Source organism: Rhineura floridana, chromosome 19 (assembly GCF_030035675.1).
Source record: "Rhineura floridana isolate rRhiFlo1 chromosome 19, rRhiFlo1.hap2, whole genome shotgun sequence".
Lineage (NCBI taxonomy): Eukaryota > Metazoa > Chordata > Lepidosauria > Squamata > Rhineuridae > Rhineura > Rhineura floridana.
In genome coordinates, this window is record NC_084498.1 from 17,612,272 (window position 1) to 17,638,314 (window position 26,043).

The 26,043-nt window shown below is 42.2% G+C and overlaps 2 protein-coding genes across 18 annotated transcripts in view; one reads left to right on the forward strand and one right to left on the reverse strand.

Annotated features, from left to right (window-relative positions):
• CHFR (checkpoint with forkhead and ring finger domains) overlaps positions 1–14,981 on the forward strand; it is a 40,762-nt gene extending 25,781 nt beyond the window's left edge. For both annotated transcript variants that reach the window (XM_061603331.1, XM_061603332.1), the window contains exons 13-18: positions 660–743; positions 2,350–2,420; positions 3,465–3,552; positions 6,312–6,419; positions 8,662–8,734; positions 10,173–14,981. In XM_061603331.1, coding sequence (XP_061459315.1) covers positions 660–743; positions 2,350–2,420; positions 3,465–3,552; positions 6,312–6,419; positions 8,662–8,734; positions 10,173–10,215 — 467 coding nt within the window. In that variant the 3' untranslated portion in view covers positions 10,216–14,981. The remainder of the gene's footprint in view (positions 1–659; positions 744–2,349; positions 2,421–3,464; positions 3,553–6,311; positions 6,420–8,661; positions 8,735–10,172) is intronic.
• Positions 14,982–16,007: 1,026 nt separating this feature from the next.
• The window catches only part of LOC133373493 (uncharacterized), a 67,872-nt gene continuing 57,836 nt past the window's right edge, over positions 16,008–26,043 (reverse strand). For 7 of the 16 annotated variants that reach the window (XM_061603328.1, XM_061603317.1, XM_061603320.1 and 4 more), the window contains 2 exons: positions 23,302–23,547; positions 16,614–18,958 (listed from right to left, as the gene is read on the reverse strand). In XM_061603328.1, coding sequence (XP_061459312.1) covers positions 18,197–18,958; positions 23,302–23,547 — 1,008 coding nt within the window. In that variant the 3' untranslated portion in view covers positions 16,614–18,196. Of the gene's footprint in view, positions 16,348–16,612; positions 18,959–23,301; positions 23,548–26,043 lie in introns of those variants that run through there. The other 9 variants (XM_061603327.1, XM_061603326.1, XM_061603324.1 and 6 more) reach the window with 4 other exon arrangements.

Genomic DNA, 26,043 nt, shown 5'->3' on the forward strand with positions numbered 1-26,043 from the left:
AGATCTGCTTGTGCTAATGAAGCGATCTCCTTAGCACTACGCTGAATATATTTAAATAGATGCTACTATCCAACTCCTTCGCGCTGTCGTGCAGATGTTCCTTTGGGATGCAAATGGTGGGCGGCTGTGCCTCGTGAATAAATATACATTAAGGGGACCTGTGGGAACGTGCAGTATGAACAACTGCAGAACGAACCTGAGCTTTTCCTTTTCACCAGTGCGGCATGTGCCTTTTTGCGAGCATTGCAGGGAAGGAATGCCATTTAAACCTTCTGTTCTTGCTGCGGGAAGAACATTGCAGAGCACTGCAGTACAACAGCATCCCATCCTGAAATACGTTGTGCTCCCCCTGCCTTCATTTCTATTCCTTCGTCTCTCTCCTCTTTCCATTTCTAAGAGTGTAAGCAGTTTCTTCTTGGTTGACCAGGAAGTGATGTCACTTTGGGGAAGTGCTACCTATTTGCTCACCCCCAACTTCCTGTAAACAGCAGTTTTCATCAGCTGGTTGTGTGAGAGTGAAGGGAATCAGGGGCCCATCACAATGTATGCAACAGATATTGCCGCGTAGTATGTTCATCGACTTGTTACAGAGAATTTGAGGTCCTTTACTACCTGGTATGCTGAGTGGCATAACAATCCCCCCCCCTCTGTGTTCACAGGCACCATCTGTCTCCAACCCTTCTGTCACTTGTACTGGGGCTGCAGTCGAGTAGCGTGTTTTGGCTGCTTGGCACCGTTCTGTGGTAGGTTGGGAGGATCATTGTCTCACTCTGAGTGTTATTTATTTTATTTATTATTTATTTATTAAATTTAAATCCCACCCGTCCTCCCAGTTGAGAGAATTTTCTTTCTTTAAAAAACAAAAGAAAACTTTAGGAACTTAGGAGCACTGACCATTAGAAGCTAAGAGGATTTGGCTCCCAACAACATGAGCAAACCTATATTTCATTTTAGTTAAGGTTGTTTGGTAAATACCTCGAGAGATGTAATGACCTTTAATGTGTATTCTCACAAGTTGGCCTGGGTATATTCTAAAATAGGGTCCTAATTGAGACTGTAACCTTTTGATGACCACCTTATGAAGAGAAGCCTTTGGCCTCCTGTGGAGGTTACTGATTCAGAGAGGTTGTGCAGGAAAAGACTGCTGTCCACTCCAGCTACAGGAGAGATTCATCACTGATGGAGAAGAGCAGTGCAAGAGGGAAGGTTAGAAGGACACATTCCAGCAGGCTGTACTTGTAGATCTTCTTAGAGCTAATAACTTCTACAGGCAGGTGGAGGCTTCTGCTGTACAGGCAAATCAAGGCCCGTTAAAAGGCTTCCTACCTGAACAAAGCAAAATTACAGGCATACCCCGCTTAACGTTGCTTCACTTAACGTCGCCTCGCTATAATGTACATGCTCCACATGCCTGTATTTCTCCAGAAACGCAGCGCAGCAGCAGAGGCTTTAGCGCATGGGGGTAGAAATAGACGCGATCGCGCCACTGCAAATCAGCTGGGAGGTGCAATCGCAATCAGTTGAGAGGTGCAGCAGTGCAGCAGCAGAGGCTTTAGCACGGGGCTTTGAGGCTCCACATGAAGGAGAGGTTAAAAAAAGTTTTAAAAGGTAGTGCTTCACTTTAAGGACGTTTTCGGTTTACGTACTCGCTCTGGTCCCATTGAGTACATTAATGCGAGGTATTACTGTATGTCAAAGATCCAAATTCAATACATGTGCTTCAAAACATGGAAGACTCTGTAGCAGGGAGGATTAAGGACATGAGGGTGTTAAGAACCATAAATGAGATCTACCATGGCTTCCATTTACTACTTCCTCATTATTGCTCATACATCCCAAGCCCTGTCCAACTATGCTACAATGCAAGATCTCTCATGTGGACTTCAGTGCCATCCTTTTTAAGAACATAAGAAGAGCCATGTTGGATCAGGCCAATTGCCCATCTAGTCCAGCAACCTGTTCTCACAGTGACCAACCAGATGCCCATGGTCAACCTGCAAGCAGGACCTGAGTGCAACAGCACTGGCCCCACTTGTGATTCCCAGCAGCTGGCATTCAGAGGTATACTGCTTTTGACAGTGGAGGTAGAATACATCTATTGTGGCTAGTATCCATTGATAGCTGTTCTTTGAGCATGTTATCTTCTGTAAGAGGGGATTCTCGTGCATCTAATGTCCAGCCCTTAATAGGGAAGCGAATACTTGTGATTTCGATGAAGCCAACTTCCAGTTCTGTGAACTTGAAATCACAATCTAAGTGTTTGAGCTTCATCTTGGTGGCGAGAGAAGATGCCTCGTGGGTATTTCAGAGCAAAGATAATTCTCTCCTTTTAAAAATTTTTTCTAACAGAAATAAACCTTGGTGACAAGTGTTTAGATGGCGTCCTTAACGGCAATAACTATGAATCGGAAATTTTAAAGGTATATCCAGTTTTAATATATATTTGTTGAGAAAATATTGGAGCTAAGTTCTAATGTTTCAAGAAAATCTCTGTCTTCAGCAATTGTTTAGAGGGGGTGGGAAGAGTTGCTGTTAAACTGGATGACAAATGTTTTCCCATTCACACTGAGGGCAGAAAGCCTTGCCCTCGTCTCGATGTCCTTTTTGTGATGACATTACATAGTCAGATCTGATTGGTTGCATAGTGTGACATCATCGTGCTGACTGTTGGATCCCTGACGGGCAGGGATTGCCTTGGGAAGAAGCGCCTGTTGTTTGGTTTTTAAAATGGTGTCAAAACTGCAGATCAGGTTCAAGAAACGGCTGCAAGAATGCCATGCCAAAAAGTAGGCAAAAAAGGGTGAGCCAAAACTGGGTGTGGCCCTAGAAAATACGAGAATGGTACACTGTTGTATATATAAGCCAAGGGGAGGGAACCTCAGGCCAGAGGGCCAAATGTGGTCATGTTGGCCCCTCTACTGGGCCCTCAGAACTATCCCTAGGCCACACCTCTCAGCAGTCCTGATTTGTACCCTCCTTGAGTGTTTTGCCTGGTGGGAATGTCTCCTTGACCTCTGATAATGCCTCTCACTTGCCTGGGTGGAGGACAGAGAGGGGCTTGTGAAGGAGCTAGCCTACAAGTTCCGCTGCTCCACCCACTTTTGCCTCTGGTCCTTTTCACCACTGGCATGTGGCTCCCAGAAGGTTGCCCAGAAGGGAATGCGCCCCCCCCATACTAGAAAAAGGTTCCACACCCTTGCCTTACGGTGACCACCTTATGGTGATCATGGCTTGAAGCCCTCCTTACACGGTTAACATGCCACATCTGGAAAAATCTGATCAGCTGTAACTTGGTAGCAAGAGATGTATTCTTCTATATCCAGCCTTTGCTTCCTTGTTTATGATTCAGAGTTAAAATTAAGAATAAAATGTTAACGCTCTCCTTGGGATGGGATGGGGGGGTAAAGTGGATCAGCACTTCTCTGCTTTATTTGCTACTGACTACACTTTTTCCCCTATTTGAGGATTACCTGGCATCCAGGGGTTTGACATGGAAAAACATGTTAAACGAAAGTCTCCTAGCTCTTCAAAGAGGAGTTTTTATTTTACCAGGTAAGCCCCATCTCTTCTGTCTGACTTAAATTTCTAAAAAGTACTGTGTATTTTCTGGATTGCAATCCTCTCGCCTGAAAGCACAGCTTTCCCCATTTGTACCAACCTAAACCTTAGTCCTATCCTCTTCGGAGACCCTGCTCCGAGTATCCCCACCAGGTGAACTGACGTGGGTAACCACCCAGAAGAGGGCCAATTCTTTCTTTCTTACTGTTTTTTTTCAATTGCAATTTCATTAAGTACAGTAGGGCCCTGCTCATACAGCGGGTTACGTTCCGGACCCCCGCTGTAAAGCGAAAACTGCTGTAAAGCGGATCCCATTGACTTACATTGACCAAAATGGCGCCGGGCGGCAAAAAAAGCCATAAAAGCAGAACAAGTGCTGTAAAGCGGGGCCTTTCTACAATTCACAACCGCTGTATTAGCAGAACGCTGTAAAGCGAAGCTCTGTAAATCGGGGCCCTACTGTAAAAAAGAGGGGGGAAATCTATACATCTCTTCAGTTGACACATACAGGGTCTTTTCAATAGCAGCACTCTGGCTATGGAATAGCCTTCCCAGAGAGGCTCACCGGGCACCTTCTTTTCAGCACTAGGAGAAGACCTTTGCTTTACAGTCTGGGCCCCTTTATTTTAAAAATCTGTTTTAATTGTTTCATTTAAACTTGTTAGATTTTTTTATCATATTCCACTTTGTTTTGTGTGTGTGTGTGTGTGTGTGAGAGAGAGAGAGAGAGAGAGAGACAGAGAGACAGAGAGAGACAGAGAGAGAGAGACAGAGAGAGAGAACCGCCCAGATAACTCCTGTTACAGGGTGGCTGTATATGGCATCTGTATTGGCATTTTTTTATTTTTTTTATTGCTTGTTCCTTGCTCCTTTTGGGTGAAAGGGTGAAATATGCAGAGCTTGGAAAAGTTTCTTTTTTGAACTACAACTCCCATCAGCCCCAGCCAGCATGGCCACTGGATTGGGCTGATGGGAGTTTTAGTTTAAAAAAGTAACTTTTCCAAGCTCTGGAAATATGAATGTAATAATAAATAACATTCATTAAATAAATTAGACAATAGACTGCAATTCTCTTAAACACAGGACCCACTCTTAGCACAAGCTGCTATATGGGCCATCCTTAAAAAAAAAATTAAATTGTATTATGTCTGGCTTTCTCTTTGGTTCTAAAGAGCTGGAGGATAGAGTTTCTGTACCCTGAGGCTGCAATCCTATGCCCACTTGCCCAGGAATAAGCCCAACTGTTCTCAATGGGACATATTTCTGAATAGCCCTGTATAGGGCAGAGTTGTGGCTGGTACAGCTTCTTTCCCACAGAGCTTTCGCCACTTTGCATTTGGTCTGTCTCTCTCTTTCTCTCTTTCTCTCTGTGGTTTTTCTCATTTTTTTCTTTGTCTTGTTGTTGTTGCAAAATTGTTCTAAGTGCTAGAAGGAGGGGCCATAACTCAATGGCCAGACACTTGACTTTGCGTGCAGAAGATCCCAGGTTCAATCCCCAGACCTCCCCTTAAATGGATCAGTTAAGAGGTGATTTGAGAAGGGGAGCCCCTCCTGGATGGGTGTGCAGACGTCAGCCAGATAACAATGGCTTAACAATCCCACCTTCCACTAGCAGAGCAATCCAACTCAGGGGAAGCCGGCATAAGTGATGCTGGCACAAGAAAAGCCAGCATAAGGTTCTGCCACATCTAACTGCCGTTCAAGAGCCTCTGGGTTGGCTGAACGCTGGCTCAGCTGGGAGCTGTACGCAGGGACCAGAAAGTAAAAGCTTGCTGTCCCAAATACCCCTACCAGGGAGTAAGCCCTGTCCATTGACTTCTGTTGTATTTATTTTCTCAGAACGTGAGTTGGATGTGGCCTACGTCACCTCACCTCAGCCCCTTCCCTGCCACTCCCCTTTTTCGGGACTTACACCAGCTGAGCAACTTATACTAGCATAGCCAGGCCCAGCTGGCTCAGCTGAATATCTGCCACATCCAACTCCCCTCAGACCAGTGTAAATGTGAGTTGGATTGTGCCCTAAATTCTGAAGGCCGGGGCAAGTGGGAATGGACCGCCAGTGATGGTTTCAACGAACTGGCAAGGTGCCTCCCCACACACTAAGAATTTCTCCTGTGCATGCCCTGTTGAAATGAGGTAGACTGTCCCCCATTTGCCTCTCTGCTACTTTTTAAAGGCAACTCCAGAATCCAAGTGGTCACCTCCTTATTTATTTATATATTTAACAAAATTTATATACCGCTTGTTTGTAAAAAACAAACTCCTCTGAAGTGCTTTACAGGAAACATTAGAAATATCAGTAAAAACAATTAAAATATTTAAAAAGGATTAAAACAGCAGTAAACGAAAAAGAAATTTAAAACATATCAACATCTATGTGTCTGGATAGTATTTTTTTATTTAACAAAATTTATTTTATTTAACAAAATTAAGACTAATGAGGTCAAGTACAAGGTGGATAAGTTCCTGCTTTTCTCCCACCTTGAGAATGTGCTACAGCAGGGGTTGCCAATGCAGTGCACTCCAGATGTTGGACTACAGGTCCCATCTTCCCTCACCCCTGACCTTGATGTTTGGGGCTGATGGGGGTTGAAGTCCAACATACCTAGAGGACACCGCGTTGGCTATCCCTGTGCTACAGTAATAACCACCCAATGTTTGTACTTGGAGGCACAGTTACTTTTCTGGAATATTTCATGAAATTGTTTTTTGGCTTCTTACCATCCACAACCTTGATTCTCCCCCCCCTCCAGATTATCGAATTACTGGAGAAACAGTGCTCTGTTACTGTTGTGGTCTCCGCAGCTTCCGAGAGCTTGCTTATCAGTACAGGCAGAATATTCCTGTTGCTGAATTGCCAGGTATGAAAAAACTGTCTTTAAGCAGTAGATACAATATTTAGCTGGTCACAAACTTGCTGGTTTTTTATTTTGTCCTAAGATGTTTACAACTCACACAATACCCTTTACCCTTGTTTGCAAATGCACTTTGCTACATTTGGTGGTTGTTTTTCCCAAATGTGAATTTTTGTTGATCTAGGCTGTTTTCATACTGCAGTTTATTCTATTATTCCGATGAATTTTTACATGACCTTTCACACAACATAAAAGCCAGTTCCAGAAATCTAGTGGAATATAGTGGAAGTTTAGCCCTAATTTTTATTATAAATAATACCAGAAATAATCCGTTTGCAAGCCTGGGAACCCAGAAGATCACAGGAGCTTTGCGCCAGCTGCAGCCACTGACGTGACAGGCATCTTGACATGCAATGTGTTCCTGCCCTTTAGGTGTCCACCCATTTTTTTTGCCTGATGAAAATTGTACTAAAAATTGTAGGTTGTATACTAGATTGTATTGTGCCAGGAAATTGTATTCTGGTGTAGGCATGGGTAACAACATTCCCTTCCTCCTTTTCCCACCCCAACCCCCGTGTCCAGGCACTAACTCGCACAGTGAATTATGGGGGAACTACAGTCTGCATGTGTATAATGGATGAGGGTCAAAAAGATTTTTCGTTGAGGCAGTGTGAAAAACATTTGCATGAAAAGCTGACATATCAGCCCCAAAAGCCACGGTTCCTTACTGCAACAGGTACTGCAGTGTGAAACGAATTTTAGAAATCAAGACAGAAGTGCTGCCATTTTAATCCGTTAAATGAACACTATAAGCCCCAAATCTGAATGTAGCCCTCTTAAAATACTTGTACCCTACCTACTTGCATCCTACCTTTCAGCCCCACATGGGGCCGTCAGGCAGTTCACAACATTTTAAAATGATTTCACTTATACTAAAATGTTGTATCCTGCTTTCCCCATCCAATAGAGGCACTCAACGTGACTAACAAAATCCAACAGACAATGTTAGAAATAAAAGTTTAATACAATTGGAAACATCTGTTTTAAAAAATATACAGCCTGTAAAACAGTAAAGGCTATAGAAATAACTGAACTCAAAAACAGAAGCTAGTTAACTAAAATAATTGAAGGGGTAAAAAAACAAAAACACCCTACATCGTACCCCCTCTAAAAGTGTAGTCAGTGTAGATTTATACCTATATTTCTTTAGGAATTCAGCAGCCAGCCAATCTCTATTTTGGATGGGAATTACCTGCCCAACTAGATATGATGATGTTGCTGTTCTGAAGTTGGAAAGGGCAAGTAGAAGCTGTAAACATCTTAGGAAAATGCAGTGGACCATAGGGAGGATGAGGAGAGCAAAAGAGTGGGATGAGGGCATAGTATTGATGGTGGCATAAAAATATACGAGGAGCCCTGCTGGTTCAGCAAATGGCCAATCTAGCCCAGCACCCTGTTCTCACAGTGGCCTACAAGCAGGACCTGAGCACAAGAGCACATTCCCCTCCTATGGTTTCCAGCAAGCATGTTGTCTCCAACCGTGGAGTCAGAGCATAACCATTGTGGCTAATGGCCACTAAGTTGGATGGCTTTGTAAAAGGATCAGACAAGTTCGTAGAGGATTAGGCTATCACTGCTTCCTTGAGAACAAATTCCACATTTTAACTAGGAGCTATGCGAAGAAGACTTTCTTTTGTCTGTCCTGAATCTTAGAACATCCAGCTTTGTTGGAAGTCCACAAGTTCTAGTGTTATCAGAGAGGGAGAAAAATAATTCTCTATCTGCTTTCTCCATGCCATACATAATTTTATACACTGCTATCATGTTGCCTTTTACTTTTCTCTAAACTAAAAGGCCTCCAAAGCTGTAACCTTTCCTTATAGACAGTATTTGTTCTGGATCGGGTGGCTGAGGGCTGTCAGACGCTACCTCATTTTCAAGCTTTTTCCCCACTTGAATATAAGCTAGAAAGTAACATTTCCTTTTCAAAGTTAAAAGCGGAGATTAACCATATCCTGCCCAATTACACAGCGATTACCAGGATCCTATACTTTTCCTTTTTAAGTCCACGTTATTGTAGAGAGCATCTTTAAATTCAAAACCAAAAGGCAAAGAAGAGAGCATACCGTAGTTTTCTCCCACATCCCATTATTTCTATTAACTATTTTGGAGGACTGTGCATTTTGCTCTGCTTTGGGATTGTTTTGTGGAGTGCTTCAGATGTGTGTTGTTGTTGTTGTTTTTACAGTGGCTGTCACGTCACGCCCTGACTGCTATTGGGGGCGCAACTGCCGGACTCAGGTCAAAGCACACCATGCTATGTGAGTTGTGAGTTGCCCCCAGGCCATGCCCACCCCCTTGATACTTTTCTATAGGAACTGTGTACATTTCAGGGTGAGGGTAACAGTTCCAACGGGGAAGTACGCAAAATTCTTCCTTTGCACCTGAAGAGGGATCATAGAGTACTTTTATCCCACGGCACGACCAGTTCTCCAGCATTAGTGTAATATGCTCTTTGCGCCTAAACCCAGTTAACACCCCTGCAGCTGCGTTCTGGAACAATTGACGTTTTTGAGTATTGTTCAAAGGCAGCCCCATGTAGGTATTAGACATTGGCTCATTCAGAAATAACACTAAACCTTTGTTTAACATTGCAAGTATACTAATGTATCCCTGGCTTTGTGTGCCTCTCCTCCACCAGCACAGCTACAAGGAGAAGGTTAAGAATATGAACTGTCCAGGAGCTATAAATGGGCTTGCCAATGTACATGTGACAGTGGTAATTTTATTTAAATTTGAAGTTCACTATCCTGAGAATGCTAGCTTTCATTAAAAAAAAAAGTTTTAGCACTTAAGGTTATAAAAAGATGGCCTTTAAAAATATATAAGCAGTGGTCAGTAAGATCTCTTATGGGGGTAGTGTGGGGGTGTTGAACAGGACTTTCAGGGCTTCTGCATAGTTTTTTGGATATTTTCCAGACCCAAAGAGTAGAATACATTTTGCTAAAATAGAACAAGTATGTAAATTGAACTACTTTTCAACCTTCCCCAGAGCTCAGATTTCTTTTTGTGCAGTCCTGTGCAACTTATGAGCCAATGTGGTGCATTTCAGTGTTGTTGGACTACCACTTCTGTCACCCCTGACCATTGGCCATGCTGGCTGGGACAAATGGAAGGTGGAGTCTTATCAGTCAAGGGTACCACATTTGCCACCCACTGTACTTTGGATCAACTAGTTTGCTTTTTGGGTTCAGTCTTTTGTGGAGAGGAATTTAGTTAACGAAAAACATTTTGCCATCCTTGATAAGCAAAAATAAAATGCTCTGAGTATATGCAGTTTCACATTTTAAACTCACGAATCATTGTTTTTGCTCACTTCCTGCCTGCAGCCAATCACGAACTCTCTGCCTGACGTACCTCACATGCCTGTTGTGAAGATATAGGAGGAGGTACAAAATGGTAGCAAAAGGGGACTTAGTGCTTGTATCATAGACATCCAATTTTGGTTCTTTTAACTAGAGTTATACATCTTGGTACTATGAAGGGTAATAGCTTTCTGGTGCCCCCCCCCAAAAAAAAAATTAGTACAGCTTCAAGACTTCAGCCACTCTTGATCTGGCCTGATTGTATGTGAATGGTTTTTTAAAATAATTTTTAACATCGTTTTCATGTAGCTTCCTGTGCACATGTTAACTTCCTGTTATTTTTTTTCTCATTTGGTTTTTTAAAAATAATTAAAGTTTTTTTTTTTTGTTCCAGGAAATTCAATCACATCTGTGAACAAACACGATTCAAAAACTGAAGGTGTTTGGGGCATTTAACTCGTCTGAATACTCGCAGCCTGTAAGAAGGGAGAGGGAATTAAACTTGAAATGCTGACCCTACAGTAATTGTTCCCTCATAGCAGGGAGTTGGTAACTCTTTTTATATCAAGTACTCTGATGTGATATTTTTTAATTTGTAAAACGTTTTGCAGCTTATCAGCAGGTCAGTGTTTTTTTTTTTTCTTTTAAAAGGGACAATGGAACAAGCAATTTATTCATGATTAGCCTGCCCGATTCATCATGTTTTTGACTTACAATGTCATCAGTGGATTGAAGGGTTCTCATGGCATTGAATAAACTTAAGGGAGATTTACACTGTGTGGCAGTAACTGCACTGTGACAATATATTGAGACCTATTTTTTGTGGCATCAAGAGTGAAGTAGGGGCACCTGGTTAGGTGCAAAAAATTCCTAGGCAAGAAGTAAGCTTCTCCTTGACTCATAGTCTAGCAGTGCTACTTATCCACTCCACCCAAGTGGTGCAGTGCTTTGGACTGTGTCTATATGGTCTTGCTAAGGGGATTGGTTGCATGACCCATCAATCAACATGGCTGTCATAAAGATCATTGCTTGATTCAGCCTGGCATAGCAAGTTGTTACTGGAACCTTGGGATGCCCTGCCCTCTTTTACACTTGGTCCTAACGGAGGGCTGCAATAGCCAATCAATGCAGTCAGAATGTATCCCTTTCATTAGCAGTGATGGGATAAGTTGGGGTAATCATTTTTTTCTTTTCTGTTTTGTTGGCTCTTTTGCTTTCCTAGACTCCCTGGGGCCCTGCTTCCCTTCTTTGTCCATTAGGTATTTTTGCTTCTTGGACTTGAGACTAGAGTCAATAGCCAAACAGTCCATCTTCTTGTTTTTATATTCACTGTGCTTTGAGATCAAAAGAAGATGCTGTCATCTTGAGAGCCATGAACTTCCTTTTACAAAGCAAATGTATTTAATGATTTTTTTTTAAAAAAAACAGCTATTAAAGGAGAAGGTGCGGTCATATTTTAGAGCAACCCAATTCTTGCTAACATTTGCTTCCCTCTACTCATAGCCCAGCTACGCTAGAAATTCGTTTGTTCTTCCTTAATCAGACAATAAAGCAATCTCAAGGGTGTTGCATGTAATAGGAATGATCCAATCAAAGTTAAGCACTTTTAGGTGCCATTGCTGTCAATAGATCTTAAAAGTTCCTGATGTTTATCAAGTTCTGTCCATATTCTTATGTTACCCAAGTTCTTTTCTGTAAACAAAGGAACAAGTGATTTATTATTTTTTTGCGTCTGCTCATATGATAGCCATTATGGAATCACCATCTTATTCTAAGCCAGGTGTGGAGAACTTTGGCCCTGCAGATGTTGCTGAACTACAACACCCATCATCCCTGCCATTGGCCATTGGGACTAAGGGGAGTTGCAATTCAGTAAGATCTAGAGGGCCAAAGGTTCCCCACACATGTTCTAAGCCAGCCTTTCCCAACTAGTGGGCCACCAGATGTTGTTGGACCACAATTCCCATCTTTCCTGGCCATTGGCAATGCTGGCTGAGGCTGATGGGAGTTGTGGTCCAACAACATCTGGTGGCCCACTAGTTGGGAAAGGCTTTTTTAAGCATTTGTAAGCTCTCCTTTTGACTTAGCCTAGCATAGTAGTACAAATCACTTGCTAAATAGGAATTACCTTTGAAATTATCTGTGCATGAATACATTTCTACTTTGCTAATTGTCCTGTAGATTGTAACAGTAGACCAAGGCAGCCTTGTAGGGGGGTAGGATGTAGGAATAAGTTGCCTCCCCCCCCCTTTTCTGGAATTATGTTGCTAAATTAGCAATACACTAAACAATGTTTTTCATTGTACATTTTTACAACACAGATTACTTAAATAAAAAAAACAGCAGCAATATGCTGTCATACTCAATAATAATGCCAGGAGCCCAGTCTTCCTTTTGTAGTAATAAAGGGCATATGCAACTCATTAATCTCCCATACCCTAAAACAGTAATGTAGGAAGTGACCCAAAGAGAAAGCCAGCAGGCTGATCCAGAATGTAAATACCTGTCCTAGTGTCCTTTAAGGATGAAGATATTATGAAAGGATTGGCCACTTCTAAGCGTGTTAACTTCACTCCTGGCTTTAAAAAATGTAGAGCTTCCAAAGTGTTCTGGTGTAGCCTGTTTACTAACCACATCCAACCCAATTGGTTCTGATGGTCCTAATAGAAAACTTTTTTTTCAAAAACAAAACACAATAAGCTGCTGCTCACTGTAGCCATAGACCATTTTTAAGTGGAGCGTACTTGAACCTTAATGCAATCGATGTCTGGACACTCCAGACTGCATCTGAAACATGACTTGGTAGAATTAAAGCTGGGTTCATTTTCTGAGGACCAGTTCACCCCTTCTTATTAGTGCTGTGGGAGCCAATTCCTTGTACCCACTTCCCACACTGTTCCTCTAATGTTGACTTGGAAGAAGCAGGTGAGCAGAGTGGGAAGAACCTGTACAAATGCTATGTTGATCGACCTCAGTGTGGCCTGTGATACTTGTTAGGTCCTTCTCGGGTAAATCCACCTCTCCTATGTCTTTCTTCCGTTCCACCATGGGAATAGCCATTGAGAAGTGTGTAAGTGTGAATCAGTTTCCCAAGCCCATACTATATAGTGATGTCAGTTCCTGAAAGAATGTTCACCATGTGCTGCAGAGGTTGGAAAGAGCAAAGGGGAATACTGCAGTGTGTGAGAAATGTTACCTGTTAGGAATCCGAATTAACTGCTGGATTTTATTCTAGAAGAAAATGGGGAAGATAATGTCAGGCATACGCAGGACACAGCATAATGCTTTTAGCTGGTTATAGTTGTCATTGTAGCCTAAATTCAGGGCCTCTCTAAATATCACATTTAATAACTGTTGTTGATGAGCACAAATTTGGCAACTATATCCAATGGAGGATTAGAAGCAGCTCACTCCCATGCACGTAGATTGGTATTTAAATATAAACATAAATGTAAGTTTGTGGCATAGTCCTTGCTTAGCAGGATTCCCAACTCATCTAAAACTTACACAGGTGATCGATAGACAAATATGCAATATTATAAATTGTCTAATAGCACAATTGCACATCTGCATATCTGTATTGCTGTACTTGTTAGAAAAGAAGTCTGTATTGGTAATGCTTTACTGGGCCATGTATCCTTTCAGGTTGCAGCTGATAATGTTCATGTCTGAATGCTTCTCCCAAATCACAAACACTAGCATGTCATGGAGCAGAGGGTTAACTTTGTCTTCCAGCAATGTTAGTTGCCTTTATAAAGGGAATTTTTGCTTTTTCTGTGGGAAAATTCTCAAACATGCAGCCCTCTCCCTGAAGCCCAAATGGTACAGCCCAGGAAAGGACTTAAATCAGGCAAATTTCAAAATCCCGTATAAAATTCATTTAAACTCGTGGGATATTACTCCCAGAGTAGCGAATTCGCAATCAGTGGGCTAGTTACTAACATTTAGAGATGTGAGCATATGAGATTAGGGACGAAATGTGTATGTGCAATCTGTATGTCCTACAACTTGCATCTGTAAAGGTTTTGCAACAACAATGGGTGGCTCTGGCTTTAAAATGCCTGTTGTGTTCTATAAAATAAATATTATGGAACAGTCTATATTCTAGTTATATCTTTGTACTGTACAGGGAAAAAAAGCTGGTCTGGAATAATCCTTGAAATTTGCAAATGGAAAATTTACATTTAGTTTCACTTCTAATGCTCGAGTTCTGTTGTGTTTTTAAAGCTTTGGAAGAACAGCTTAAATGAATCTTCTTAGGCTGACCATTTCCAGCTGCTTAGTCTGTTTCACCTCAGGCTGTGCATGTGAGCAATTTTTTTGCATATGTGGAAAAAGGAGCCCATTGCACATTGCATCCAGAGCTTGCATTGGCATTCTGTTGCTTCTTCTTGTATTCTGGAGTGGCTTCCCGCAGACATTTTCTGCTTTATTGCTGGACAGGCTGAAATTTTTGGGCAGATTTTTTTTAAAAAGTTGTGCTTTACACTTATAATGGTTCATATGCTTGTTTTTGTGTACATTGGTACCATGAGTAAAAGGAAATAAGAAACAATTGGCTGTGCTGCCCGTCAGAACTACCTGTACATCAGAGGGCTGTGAATTTGATACCGCTGCCCTCCTCCTTTAAATATATATATAAAAGTATAAAAAAGATTAAATCTACTTTTTCTATGCATTAGCTTGAAGTATTGCAGTGGGATGAAAAGGGGATTTTGTGTGTATGTTGTATCTTTTTCAAAAGTGAAAATATTAATTTTGCCAATGTTGGTGGGGCTGGATTGATGTTTTATCTTTAATATGCTCTTCAAGTGTTGAAGAGCACCATTGTCCATGGGTATTACATACTCTTACATGTTTTAGTCCTTTTTTAAAAAAAACAAAATGTATGGTTTGGGCAGGTGATATTTTTTAGTTAATGTGTTAACTCCTTAAACTTGATGTTTAAAAACTGTAAATTGTTTGGCATAAATTAACCTCTCTAAATGCAGGCTTCACTGTCCTCCCCCTCTATGTGAGGGATAGAGAAACACTGGGAGTTGGAGATAGTCTGTTCTTAGATGTTGTACAAAACAGGGAGGATTAAGTTGTTGCTGAATAAAGCCCAGTCACCTTCTCCAGGATCTTCTATAAAGAAGGTGGGCACATAGTTCTTCCAACTTTTGGAGGTAATATCAACGATTAAAAAGTTTATTCATGGAAATCCTGCTTTTTCTTTGTTGCTGTGGTTTTCTATTTCAGCTTAATTTTTCTTTTGCTTTTAAAACTCAAATTTTGCAAATTTTAAAATTCATTATGCAGCTTCAGCAAGTATATCAAACTGCATCATTTGTGTATGATGACATTTGATTTCTTTTGAAAAATACACCGTTATGACAAGAGGGGTGGTGGGAAGGGAGTTGCCTATGGTTCCCAAACTCTAGTCTGAGAGCTTCAGGTGCTGCATGAAATTTCTGTGGATTTGTGGTTGAAGACAGAAGATGGCACATCCATTGTATTAGATTTATGGGATTCATTCCCACAAGAGGCAGTGATGGCCACCAATTTGGATGGCTTTAAAAGAGGATTAGACAAATGCATAGAGGAAAACGCCGTCAGTGGCTACAGGCCATGATAGCTGTGCCTCTGACTACCAGTTGCTGGAAACTGCAGAAGGGGAGAGTGCTGTTGCACTCAGGTCTTATTTGCAGGCTTTACTTGGACATCTGGTTGGTCACTGTGTGGACTAGACGGGCTAATGGCCTGAACCAGTAGGCTGTTCTTATGTTCTTAAATTCAAATTATAATACAATAAAATACAATCTATAAGAAATTTTAAAAATACCATTAAATCATATTTGCACAGCATATTACAGTTGCTGCAACAGGCAGAAAAATCATTAAGTGGTCCACCAACACAGTCAACAATTTTCAAATGGTCGGGGGGGGGAGTTTGGGAACCACTGGCCTATGTTTTTTCTGGCCATGTACATGCCAGGCTGCAACTGTGGTGCTATCATAGAACCATTGATTTCTCTCTCTGAACAATATAATATTGAACAAGTCCATTCTACACATTGGTTTGTTAAAAAAAAAAGCTAGTGATTGCCTGTTGTGCTTGTAAACTATTGGATGCTATCTAGTAATCATAAGATGGGATGCTTCCAGTTCAAAGGCACTGTAAACTCTAATCATACTTCCATAGCTGTGACTAAATCTACTGTTGTTATTTCAATGGAGAGACCACATGCTTCATTTAAAAAAAAACACCCCACATACACACCCCAAAAATACTAACCTAAGCCCCTCCACAACTGCTATCAATACTGTAAGACAGAGCAGATGGAAATTTAAACAGCAGGTGAATCCATAAATTAGTCCGGGCAAAATCAAGGTTAAGTATAGGAGGAGCCAGACTTAAGGCTCCCAGGAAAAGCAAAAGTGAAAAATTGTTCCATTTGATAGGGAGGGCTAGATTTTTTCCATTCCTCCACCCTGGGCACCTGCTTTGCAATAAATATTTGGAGGCCTTCCTCAGTTGTTTGTGCCAGGTGCAATCCTGATTCCCTGACATACGATCCCTTCCATTCCTGCAAAGGAAAAAAACCTTTTGAAGAAATTCTACGTTTCTTACCAGGTTACCATTGAGGGGGTCTGTTAGATGCAATCAAACTAGCAGGCTTTCCTTTCATTCAGCCTTAAAATACACACCCTTCACTTATAATCAGAATTGCATTCAGGCTGCAAAAGTCTTCTCTGTTTAGGTTGGCCTACTGCTGACAAAAATGCATTACTTGATAATGAAAACAAAATGGTTAAACAAATAAATGGATGTTTATCAGCAATAACTAGCTAGGTTAGATGTTTAAAAACCCAGCACAGTACAAACAGAATATTCATTGCATGCTTAAAAAATAGTTCCAGGGGGCAACTTACTAATGTACTTTACAGACATGCTCTATCCTGGCTTCTTTCCTGGAAATCTCAAAATAAAGAAGGCCATGGCTCTCTGAACACATGCCCAAATATCCTCAAAAGTACACTTCCCAGGGCATCCAAGAAGCTTTGACAAATCAGTTTAATGATGTTAAAAAAAATCACAAGGCCAAGTGCCAAGCAAAGCAGGAGCTGTATTCACAATCATCTGAATACACAGAAACTCAAGGGGCAGCAAAGGAAGGAATCAGACAAGCATTTGTGTAAGGCAAACAAAAAGACATGCCATACTATTCTTTGAGACATGAGAATGTGTGCTTGTATAGGCATTTTTGACAATAGTAGCACTTGATTGTAGTCAACCCAGTTCTAAGGATTTATTCACAATTTGCACACCAAGCATTTTGCCATGTATATGCTGATATAGAAATAAAAACAATGAAATGGAGATACATGAATGCGTTTGTGGCAAAAATGTGGGTCAAAGAAAGCATGGGACAACTTTGGACCTGTGTTTATTGCTGCAGTGAAAACAGGCACATATGTGGCAAGCATACTGGCCGTGTCCACTGTGAATCGCCCTAACAGTAGTTTGCTAGGTTTGGTGAGGTTCTAGTTCTTTGCAGCTGGTATTCTTTCAATAATGTGTGATGACGGTGTATGTTTCTCCAAAGTTGCCAGGAGTCTTCCCACATGGTCCTGTTAATATGTGTTGCATCACATGTATCCTATCCCAAATAGCAGAGCCAAGGTGGTAACCTTCTGCAGGATAAAGGAAACAAAAGCCTCCTATAATGGAGTCCTTAAGAATAGCCAGAATCATCACCTCTAAGGAAACGTTGTCAATCTAACAGTCTCAAATCTAATGTCATTTTACACAAATGCAGTAAAAATCAAGCAAAGGTCCTGTGCATTTTGTTTTGTGCTCATGTAGCTAACGATTTACCCCTTTGCAATTTGTCTCCTGTTAAGCACAGTTTTAAATAGTACCCACCAGCACCTCCCTATGCAGCCACAATCAAACTTCAGTGAGGAATTCTGCAATTGTCCCCAACTATGACTAGAATTTGGTTGATATGTTAGAAAAGTATTACGTTCAAAATAGCACACCACTTTTCAGTGTAAGCCTGTTCATTTGCTTCCTGGTATGGTATAAGAACAGACAGTGCCTCTCTGTTCAAAACACTTTTAAGAAAGCCCAGCTTCTTTGTCAGAAGAACCAGTTGGGTGGTCTTCATCAAGCTCTCCATAAGCCAACACAAAACACCATGTGCTACAGCTTTTTGTCATTACATGCAACTCAGTAAGAGGTGGTAATGCAAGAGAGTGTGACTTCATACATGATCTGTGCCTGTAGAGAGAGTCAAGGCTGTCTCAGCACATACTCCACTCATAGGTGCAGTACAGCTTCCATTTCATCTCAAAAGGAACATTTGTCTATTGCTTCCAGCTGCACAGTCTTAAAACATTCAGTGTCATTTTGGATACCCATATTTGGAGAAGTTACTGAACTGAGGTTTGACACAACTGAAGGGAGAGTAAGGAATCAAAATTCTGATGAGCATTGGTGGTGCTAGTGTCTGAAACAGGCACATAGTTTTGATCCTTGTAAGCACTGCAGCCCTTCAAGGAATCATTGTATGAATTGGGATACTCTCCCCAAAGACCAAGGTCTGCTCTGATACTGGGAGGCTCAACTGAGTCTTCTCCTTGATGAGTTAGGACCACTGGTTGCTCATCCACAATGGTCATCCCTAGGTGATGGATAACATTCGGCTCAGATAAAGCATCTGCACATTTATTCACGTGCTCTGCTAAAACCAAAGGCTGCTGATCATCCCCTTCTTCAGAGATAACAAAAACAGGTTTGGTCTTGTCCATTTCTAACAAGAGCTCCTTGGATTTTGCGCCATTGACCATATTGCTTTTGAGCTGGATGGAATCTTCAAGAGAGTCTTTTGTCCTCTGGCTTGGGCTGTTGACTGGAGACCTAGTGCCTACATGCTTTGAGCAATCAGAGAGCCTTGGTTGGCTACAGTCAGGGGAACTTACTAAAAATCCAAAGTAAGGGTTTCTAAAACGGGATCTTTTCAAGTTGCAGCTGCTGCTCAGCTTGCGCTGTTTCTGTGCTGAATACGTGAGCGGGTAAGATGCAGTGCTGGCCGATGAATCTGAGTAAGTTGGTTCGGAGATACCCTCTATTTCTGCAGCCGAGGTTACTTTTCGAGTTGCTGCAGTCTGGTCTCTCGTTGATGTAGCAAAGTCCTGGCAGGAACAATCATAACATCAACTCTAAGCAGATCTGAGGGAACTGTAAGCAGATATTCCTGAATATTGGTCCCTTGTAAAAAGGGAACAAGGGGCTATTTTGCTCTATTTCAACTCTCCTACTTCATTTCCTTCTCTGCTTCCTTGTGCAAGCTACCTTTTCCAAGGCCAACACAAAACAACATGCATGCACATGTACAGCCAGAAATAGGGAACCTCTGGTCCTCCAGATGTTGCTATAACTCCCATCATCCCTGACCATTGGCCATACCAACTGGCGCTTATGGGAGCTGGAGTCCAACAGCTAAAGGGTCACAGGCTCCCCATCCTTGGTCTAAACGTTAGGACTGTAAAGATAAGCTTTAAAATCCTAGAAGCCAGAGGGTGGGGCTCAATAGAATTCTTCAGGCTTCACTACCCTGCATAGCTTCTTCAACATAGAACATAAGAACACAGAGAGCTGCTTTATACAAAATCAGACTGTTGGCCCATCCAGCTCAGTATTATCTACACTGACTGGTTTGTTGTTATGTGTCTTCAAGTTGATTACGACCTATGGCGACCCTATGAATCCACGACCAGTAGTATCTGTCATGAACGACCCTGTTCAGATACACTGACTACTAGTGGCTGTCTTTCCAGCCCTGCCTGAAGATGCAGGGGACTGAACCTGGGACTTTTGCGTCCAAAGCAAATGCTCTGCCATGGGGCTATAGCTCTTCCCTGCAAAAGTGACTTGTGCATCCTCTGTTGTTGTTTCCTCCTAATATGATTTTTTTGCTATTTAGTTGTTTATATTCTTCATAAAGAAAAATATTTTGCAGGTAAGATCCTGAACTGCAAATATATCGAAGTAAACCCCAAAATTCAGTGTTTAGCATTTATTTGACAGACTATTTCATATGATCTTGATACAGTTCCAATGGATCAAAAATTGTCTTCAGCTGTACCAAAGAGCATAGTTTTTCACCTCTATCTTATATGGCATGTTATTTTTATCATAACAAATGTTTAACAAACATTTTACAACTAATCTTCTGTGGAAGGTACATTTTGCTTTTTCCAGTTTTTGCAACCAAAATAGTGTTGTGATAATAAGTAAATTATTTTCTGAAACACTGGTGCTCTTTTTTTTTCAAACCGATGGCCCTGATAGCCCCAATAATATAATATCTACCTTGAGATCAGGAGTGGGGCATCCTAATATCCCCCAACCCCCACAGGCCAACAAAGTGTTTCTCTGCAGGGCTGGCTCTAAGCGTCAATCAGCTGATCAGCACTTAGAGCAAATCCTGCTTTGGCCAGGGATTGGCTTTGCTACAGAGTTCTCATTTGGGAATTCCATAGTTCAGCCAATCCCAGCAGGGCTTCCTGTGAGTGGCAATCAGCTGATCAGTGTGGACAGCAAGGAACACTGTAAGGCTCCTGATTGTTCCTTTGCAGCCATGTTTTTACCTGTACCATACCTGACAGTTATTGTTCATAATAATGAATAATTTATTGTTATTTACCCACCCTTCAACCTAAGGTCCCAGGGCGGGCTATAACATTTTTAGGCTTACGGCGACCCTTTCCCTCTGCAAGGGTGGGGGACCTATTAAATTGGTCCGCCCTCGGAGATTAATGGATCCTGAGGGTTTCCAAAAGGCTCTGGGGGATTTTCCGACTGAGAAGACTGGCGCTGCTGTTGAAGCCCTGGTTGAACTGTGGAATACGGAGCTGACCCGGGCGGTTGACACGATCGCTCCCATGCGCCCCCTCCTATGTAGAGCTCATACAGCTCCATGGTATACCTCAGAGCTGAGAGCGATGAAGCAAGAGAGGAGGAGGCTTGAGTGCAGATGGAGGCGGACTCCCGACGAATGCAATTATGCCTTGGTAAGTGCCTGCTCTAAGCGATATATAGCAGCGGTGAGGGCAGCAAAAAAGAGATATTTTGCTGTCAGTATTAAGGCATCACTCTCCCGCCCAGCGGAGCTTTTTAAAACTGTATGAGGGCTTTTACATCTTGGCCCTCGGGATACTATAGATTCATCTGTAGCCTGCTGTGAAGAGTTCGCTGGACACTTCCAAGATAAGATCGCTTGCATTCGTCAGAACTTAGACTCCAATATTATAGCAGTTGGATTCAATGAAGTATCCAGATCACGGTCTTGTCCTCATTTATTGGATGAGTTTCAGTTGGTGCAGCTTGAGGATGTTGACAAGATCCTTGGACTGGTGCGGGCGACCACGTCTGTGCTGGATCCTTGCCCCTCTTGGCTGGTGAAAGCTGGCAGGACCGGAACCGCCGGCTGGGCCAAGGAGGTAATCAATGCCTCTTTGCGAGAGGGAGTGGTCCCTGAAAGCGGCGGTAGTGAGACCGCTCCTGAAGAAACCCTCCTTGGACCCAGATAACTTGAACAACTATAGACCTGTGGCGAATGTTCCGTTCCTGGGCAAGGTTCTGGAACGGGTGGTGGCCGGCCAGCTCCAGGGGCTCTTGGATGACACTGATTATCTCAATCCGTTTCAATCCGGTTTTAGGCCTGGGTTTGGTACCGAAACAGCCTTGGTCGCCCTGTATGATGACCTTTGTAGGGAGAGGGACAGGGGGAGTGTGACCCTGTTGATTCTCCTTGATCTCTCAGCTGCTTTTGATACCATCGACCATGGTATCCTTCTGGGAAGGCTCACGGAGTTGGGAGTTGGAGGTAGTGCTTGGCACTGGCTCCGCTCCTACTTGGTGGGTCATCAACAGAAGATAGTGCTTGGGGAACACTGCTCGACATCCTGGACTCTCCATTGTGGAGTCCCACAGGGATCGATACTGTCCCCTATGCTTTTTAACATCTATATGAAGCCGCTGGGTGCGGTCATCAGGAGTTCTGGAGTGCGTTGTCACCAGTACGCTGATGACACGCAACTTTATTTCTCCTTTTCATCTTCCTCAGGTGAGGCTGTTAACGTACTAAACTGTTGCCTGGCCGCGATAATGGATTGGATGGGAGCTAACAGACTGAAGCTTAATCTAGACAAGACCGAGATGCTGTTAGTGAGTGCCTTCTCTGCCCAGATGGTGGATGTTCACCCTGTTCTGCATGGGGTTACACTCCCCTTGAAAGAACAGGTTCGTAGCTTGGGAGTTCTTTTCGACCCTTCCCTGTCTCTTGAGCCTCAGGTAGCCTCAGTGGCACGGAATGCTTTTTACCATCTTCGATTGGTAGCCCAGCTACGTCCCTATCTGGACAGTGATGACCTCGCCTCAGTCGTTCATGCTCTGGTAACTTCTAGACTGGACTACTGCAATGCGCTCTACGTTGGGCTGCCCTTGAAGACAGTTCAGAAACTACAGTTAGTCCAGAATGCAGCGGCCAGATTGTTGACGCGGACCAGAAGGTCCGCTCATATAACACCTGTTCTGGCCCGTCTGCACTGGCTTCCTGTTTGTTTCTAGGCTAAATTCAAAGTGCTGGTTTTGACCTATAAAGCCTTACACGGCATGGGACCGCAATACCTGGTGGAGCGCCTCTCCCAATATGAAACTACCCGTACACTGCACTCAACATCTAAGGCCCTCCTCCGAGTACCATCCCATCGAGAAGCTCGGAGGGTGGTGACTAGAAATAGGGCCTTTTCGGTTGTGGCTTCCGAACTGTGGAATGGTCTTCCTGATGAGGTGCGCCTGGCGCCGACGCTGCTATCTTTTCGGCACCAGGTGAAAACCTTTTTATATTCCCAGTCATTTTAATGTGTATTATTAATATTTATTGATGTATTTTGCTGCTGCTTTGATTATTTTTGTTTACGTCTGTTTGATCTGATTCTATTGTATTATTGTATTTATATATTTTCTGATTGTTTTATTGTTATGTACACCTCCCAGAGAGCCCTTGGGCTTAGGGCGGTATATAAATTAAATTAAATAAATAAAATAAATAAATAAATTTTAAAATGCAACACTAAAAACAATGCAAAACAGTTTACAATCACAAAAATAGGATGGGTCCTAAATATAATCTCAGGTGTCAAAAGTCAGGGTAAAGAGATGCATCTTCAGAATTTGCTGAAAATTGTATAGTGAGGTTGGTGTATATATGACATCAGGTGTGGGGCAAGTGGGCATGGTTTTGTGAAATCAGCCTCGCAGGCCAAATTCAATCCCACACTGGGCATTACTTGGCCCGTGGGCCAGATGTTTCCCACCACTGTGCTAGATTCTTACCAGTATGTAGGCATGACATCACTAGTAGGGAAAAAGGCTAGATCTGAAGTGGCTGGGTCAAATTTTGACAATTGGCTGATCTGCAGAACACATTTAACTTGCATCCCCCCCCTCCGGGTCTTCTACAAATACTTACACCGCTATTCACTAGTTTGGTGAAAGGGCTGTTAGTAGTCCAGCTGCACCATTTCTTCTGTAGCTGAGGTAATGGAGCCAGTAAGTCATGAAAAGTACGTGCTCTCCATGTCCATTGAGTTGGGCAATGGCTCTCTGCCTGCGCCAGCCCTTTATTCATAGCACTGGTGCCCGATTCTGTTTGATCTGCTGTCAGCCAGTCAGAAACTGAGCCTGGACTTGTGATGCTTCTCTTTAGTTTTTTGTCCTAAGGAAGACAGATGATGCTTAAAAATGAAAACATTGCAGGTGATAACTTTATTCAGTTATCATTGCAGGCAATAACTTTATTCAGAATACAAATTCTAATACAGTATAGTCTTTCTCTCTCTGAATGACAGAGAAGACGCCATGCCATTTTCTTCTAAAATCCACACTTTGGACTCTCTCCCAATTAAAAGAAATCTTATTCAGTTATGACTTTTGGTTAATTAATCAATCAATTAAATTGGCAGAAATTTACATATGAATTATACCAGTTGTTCTGACTCAAAATATACTGTATACTTTTTTCCTGAATCTTCCCCAACTTGCTGCCCTCCAGATGTTGTTGGACTACAATCCCCATCAACCCTGACCATTTGCTATGTTGGCTGGCCCTAGCTGCACCACTGACAGCTCAGACTGGCATCAGCTCTCCAAGTTCACAGGCAGAGGTCTCTCTAGTTACCTGGTCCTGTGAATGTGGTATGCCAAGAATAGAACCAGGGACCTTCTACATGCCATGTCCTACTGCTGAGCTACAGTCCTAAGATGGTGCCTGCAATTTGCAATCTGCAGTTTTAGAGAGAGAGAGTGTGTGTGTGTGTGCGCGCGCATGCGCATGCACGCACACACACACACACACACATTTAAAGCACATGGCTTCCCCCAAAGAATCCTGGCAACTGTAGTCTACACATCCCCACACACAGATCTACAATTCCCAGCACCCTTAAACTATAGTTCCCAGGATTTGGGGGGGGGGGAGTAAATGTATGATGTGTGGGTGTGTGCGCACAGGAGCATGTAGAGAGAGACAGACAGTTTTAAAAGCAACAAACAGAACGTCGCCTTACACACACACAGAGCCCGATTAATCATCACTGCTTTTTTGCCAAACCAAATGGTTTTTTAATTGAGTAACTGTATAATCAAACAAATATTGCAGTCCTAATTCATGCATTCACATACAAAATACCATTTTACATCTACAAGTCAGTCTTGAAAAGTATCCTTCATTCAGGAAAAAAGCTTGCCCATATAAATTATATACACAGATACACTTTCAGACAGGTTTCTAGTACTGCGGGATGATGAGTCAGCTACAGTATACATTATTTCTGAAAGCTTGCTCCTGTCTCAGTCCAGGATTCTTACAATCATGATTTGCTTACACTGGTTTGCTCCCCCCCCTCTTTTTTTAATGAAAGCTGAACATTCATCAAATGGTTTTGGCATATCCACAGGATGGGCCCCACCAGAACTATTGCTGCCCTAATAATGCCATCAAAATCAATCTGGACCCACCAGCCTGTGCCCCCACAACACACCCACCACAAAGTGAAATGCTGCTGTAAATTTTGGAATAATTTCTAAAAGACCACATCAATTTTTACATGGATCCTAAAACTCATTTCCTGGACAAACATGCTCTTGACTCGGAATAGTAGTAGCTTAGCTTTTCTGTTAAAAACAAACTCTCTCCAATTGTCCCTATTAAGGTTACCATGTGTCCTGCTTTACAGAGGACCAGCCCCCCATTTGTAGGGCTGTCAAAGAACAGATGTTTATTTGAAAGTGTCCACTATCTGAATGGCTGCCAGGTTCAAGTCCAGTTTAAAATTAAGAACCATAAAGAGAGGGAATGGGGACCTTGAAAAAGAACCTCAGAAGACTGAGCAGGCACATAAATTAGCAAAAATGATGCAAATCTGTGTCCCCTTTTGTTCTTTTTTGATTGTGCGTTTCCTCTTTTTTGGCAGTGCCTCAGATATGTAAAGTTGATATATATTTCAACATGCAATTTTATCATGTATATTTGTAACTGCTGATTTTATTTATAATTTTAAATTCTTAGGTAAACTTTTAAAAAATCTGATTTTTATCAATACTTTTCAGTCTATATTTTATATCATTATCTAAACCCCAAGAGGCTTTTAGGATTAAGCACTATACAAACTCTTAAAATAAAAATTACAAAAATGTTTTAAGACACCACCCTAGTCCTCATTTACCAGAGACAGGTCTTGTTTCCTATTCCTTAATAATAGTAAATCATGGACAGCTCTACAAATAGAGGACTAACCTCTAAAACAGGACTCGTAACCACCCTACGCTCCATTGCTAAGCCCCCTTCTCTGTCTGTCAGTCGGTCTGGGGGGGATGGGACACCAGCAACACCATTTGGCCAGTCTTTTATTGGAGGTCTCATTTCAAAAAAGATATTGTAGAGTTGAAAAGGGTTCCAAAAAGGGCAACCAAAATGATCAAGAGGATGGAGCAACTCCCCTGTGAGGAAAGGTTGTAGCATTTGAGGCTTTTTAGATTAGAGAAAAGGCGAGTAAGAGGCGACATGACAGAAATGTATAAAATTATTCATGACAGAGAAAAGTTTCTCTCATAACGGTAGAACTCATGGACATCCAACGAAACTGAATGTTGGAAGATTCAGGACAGACAAAAGAAAGTAATTCTTCACACAGCACATAGTTAAACTATGGAA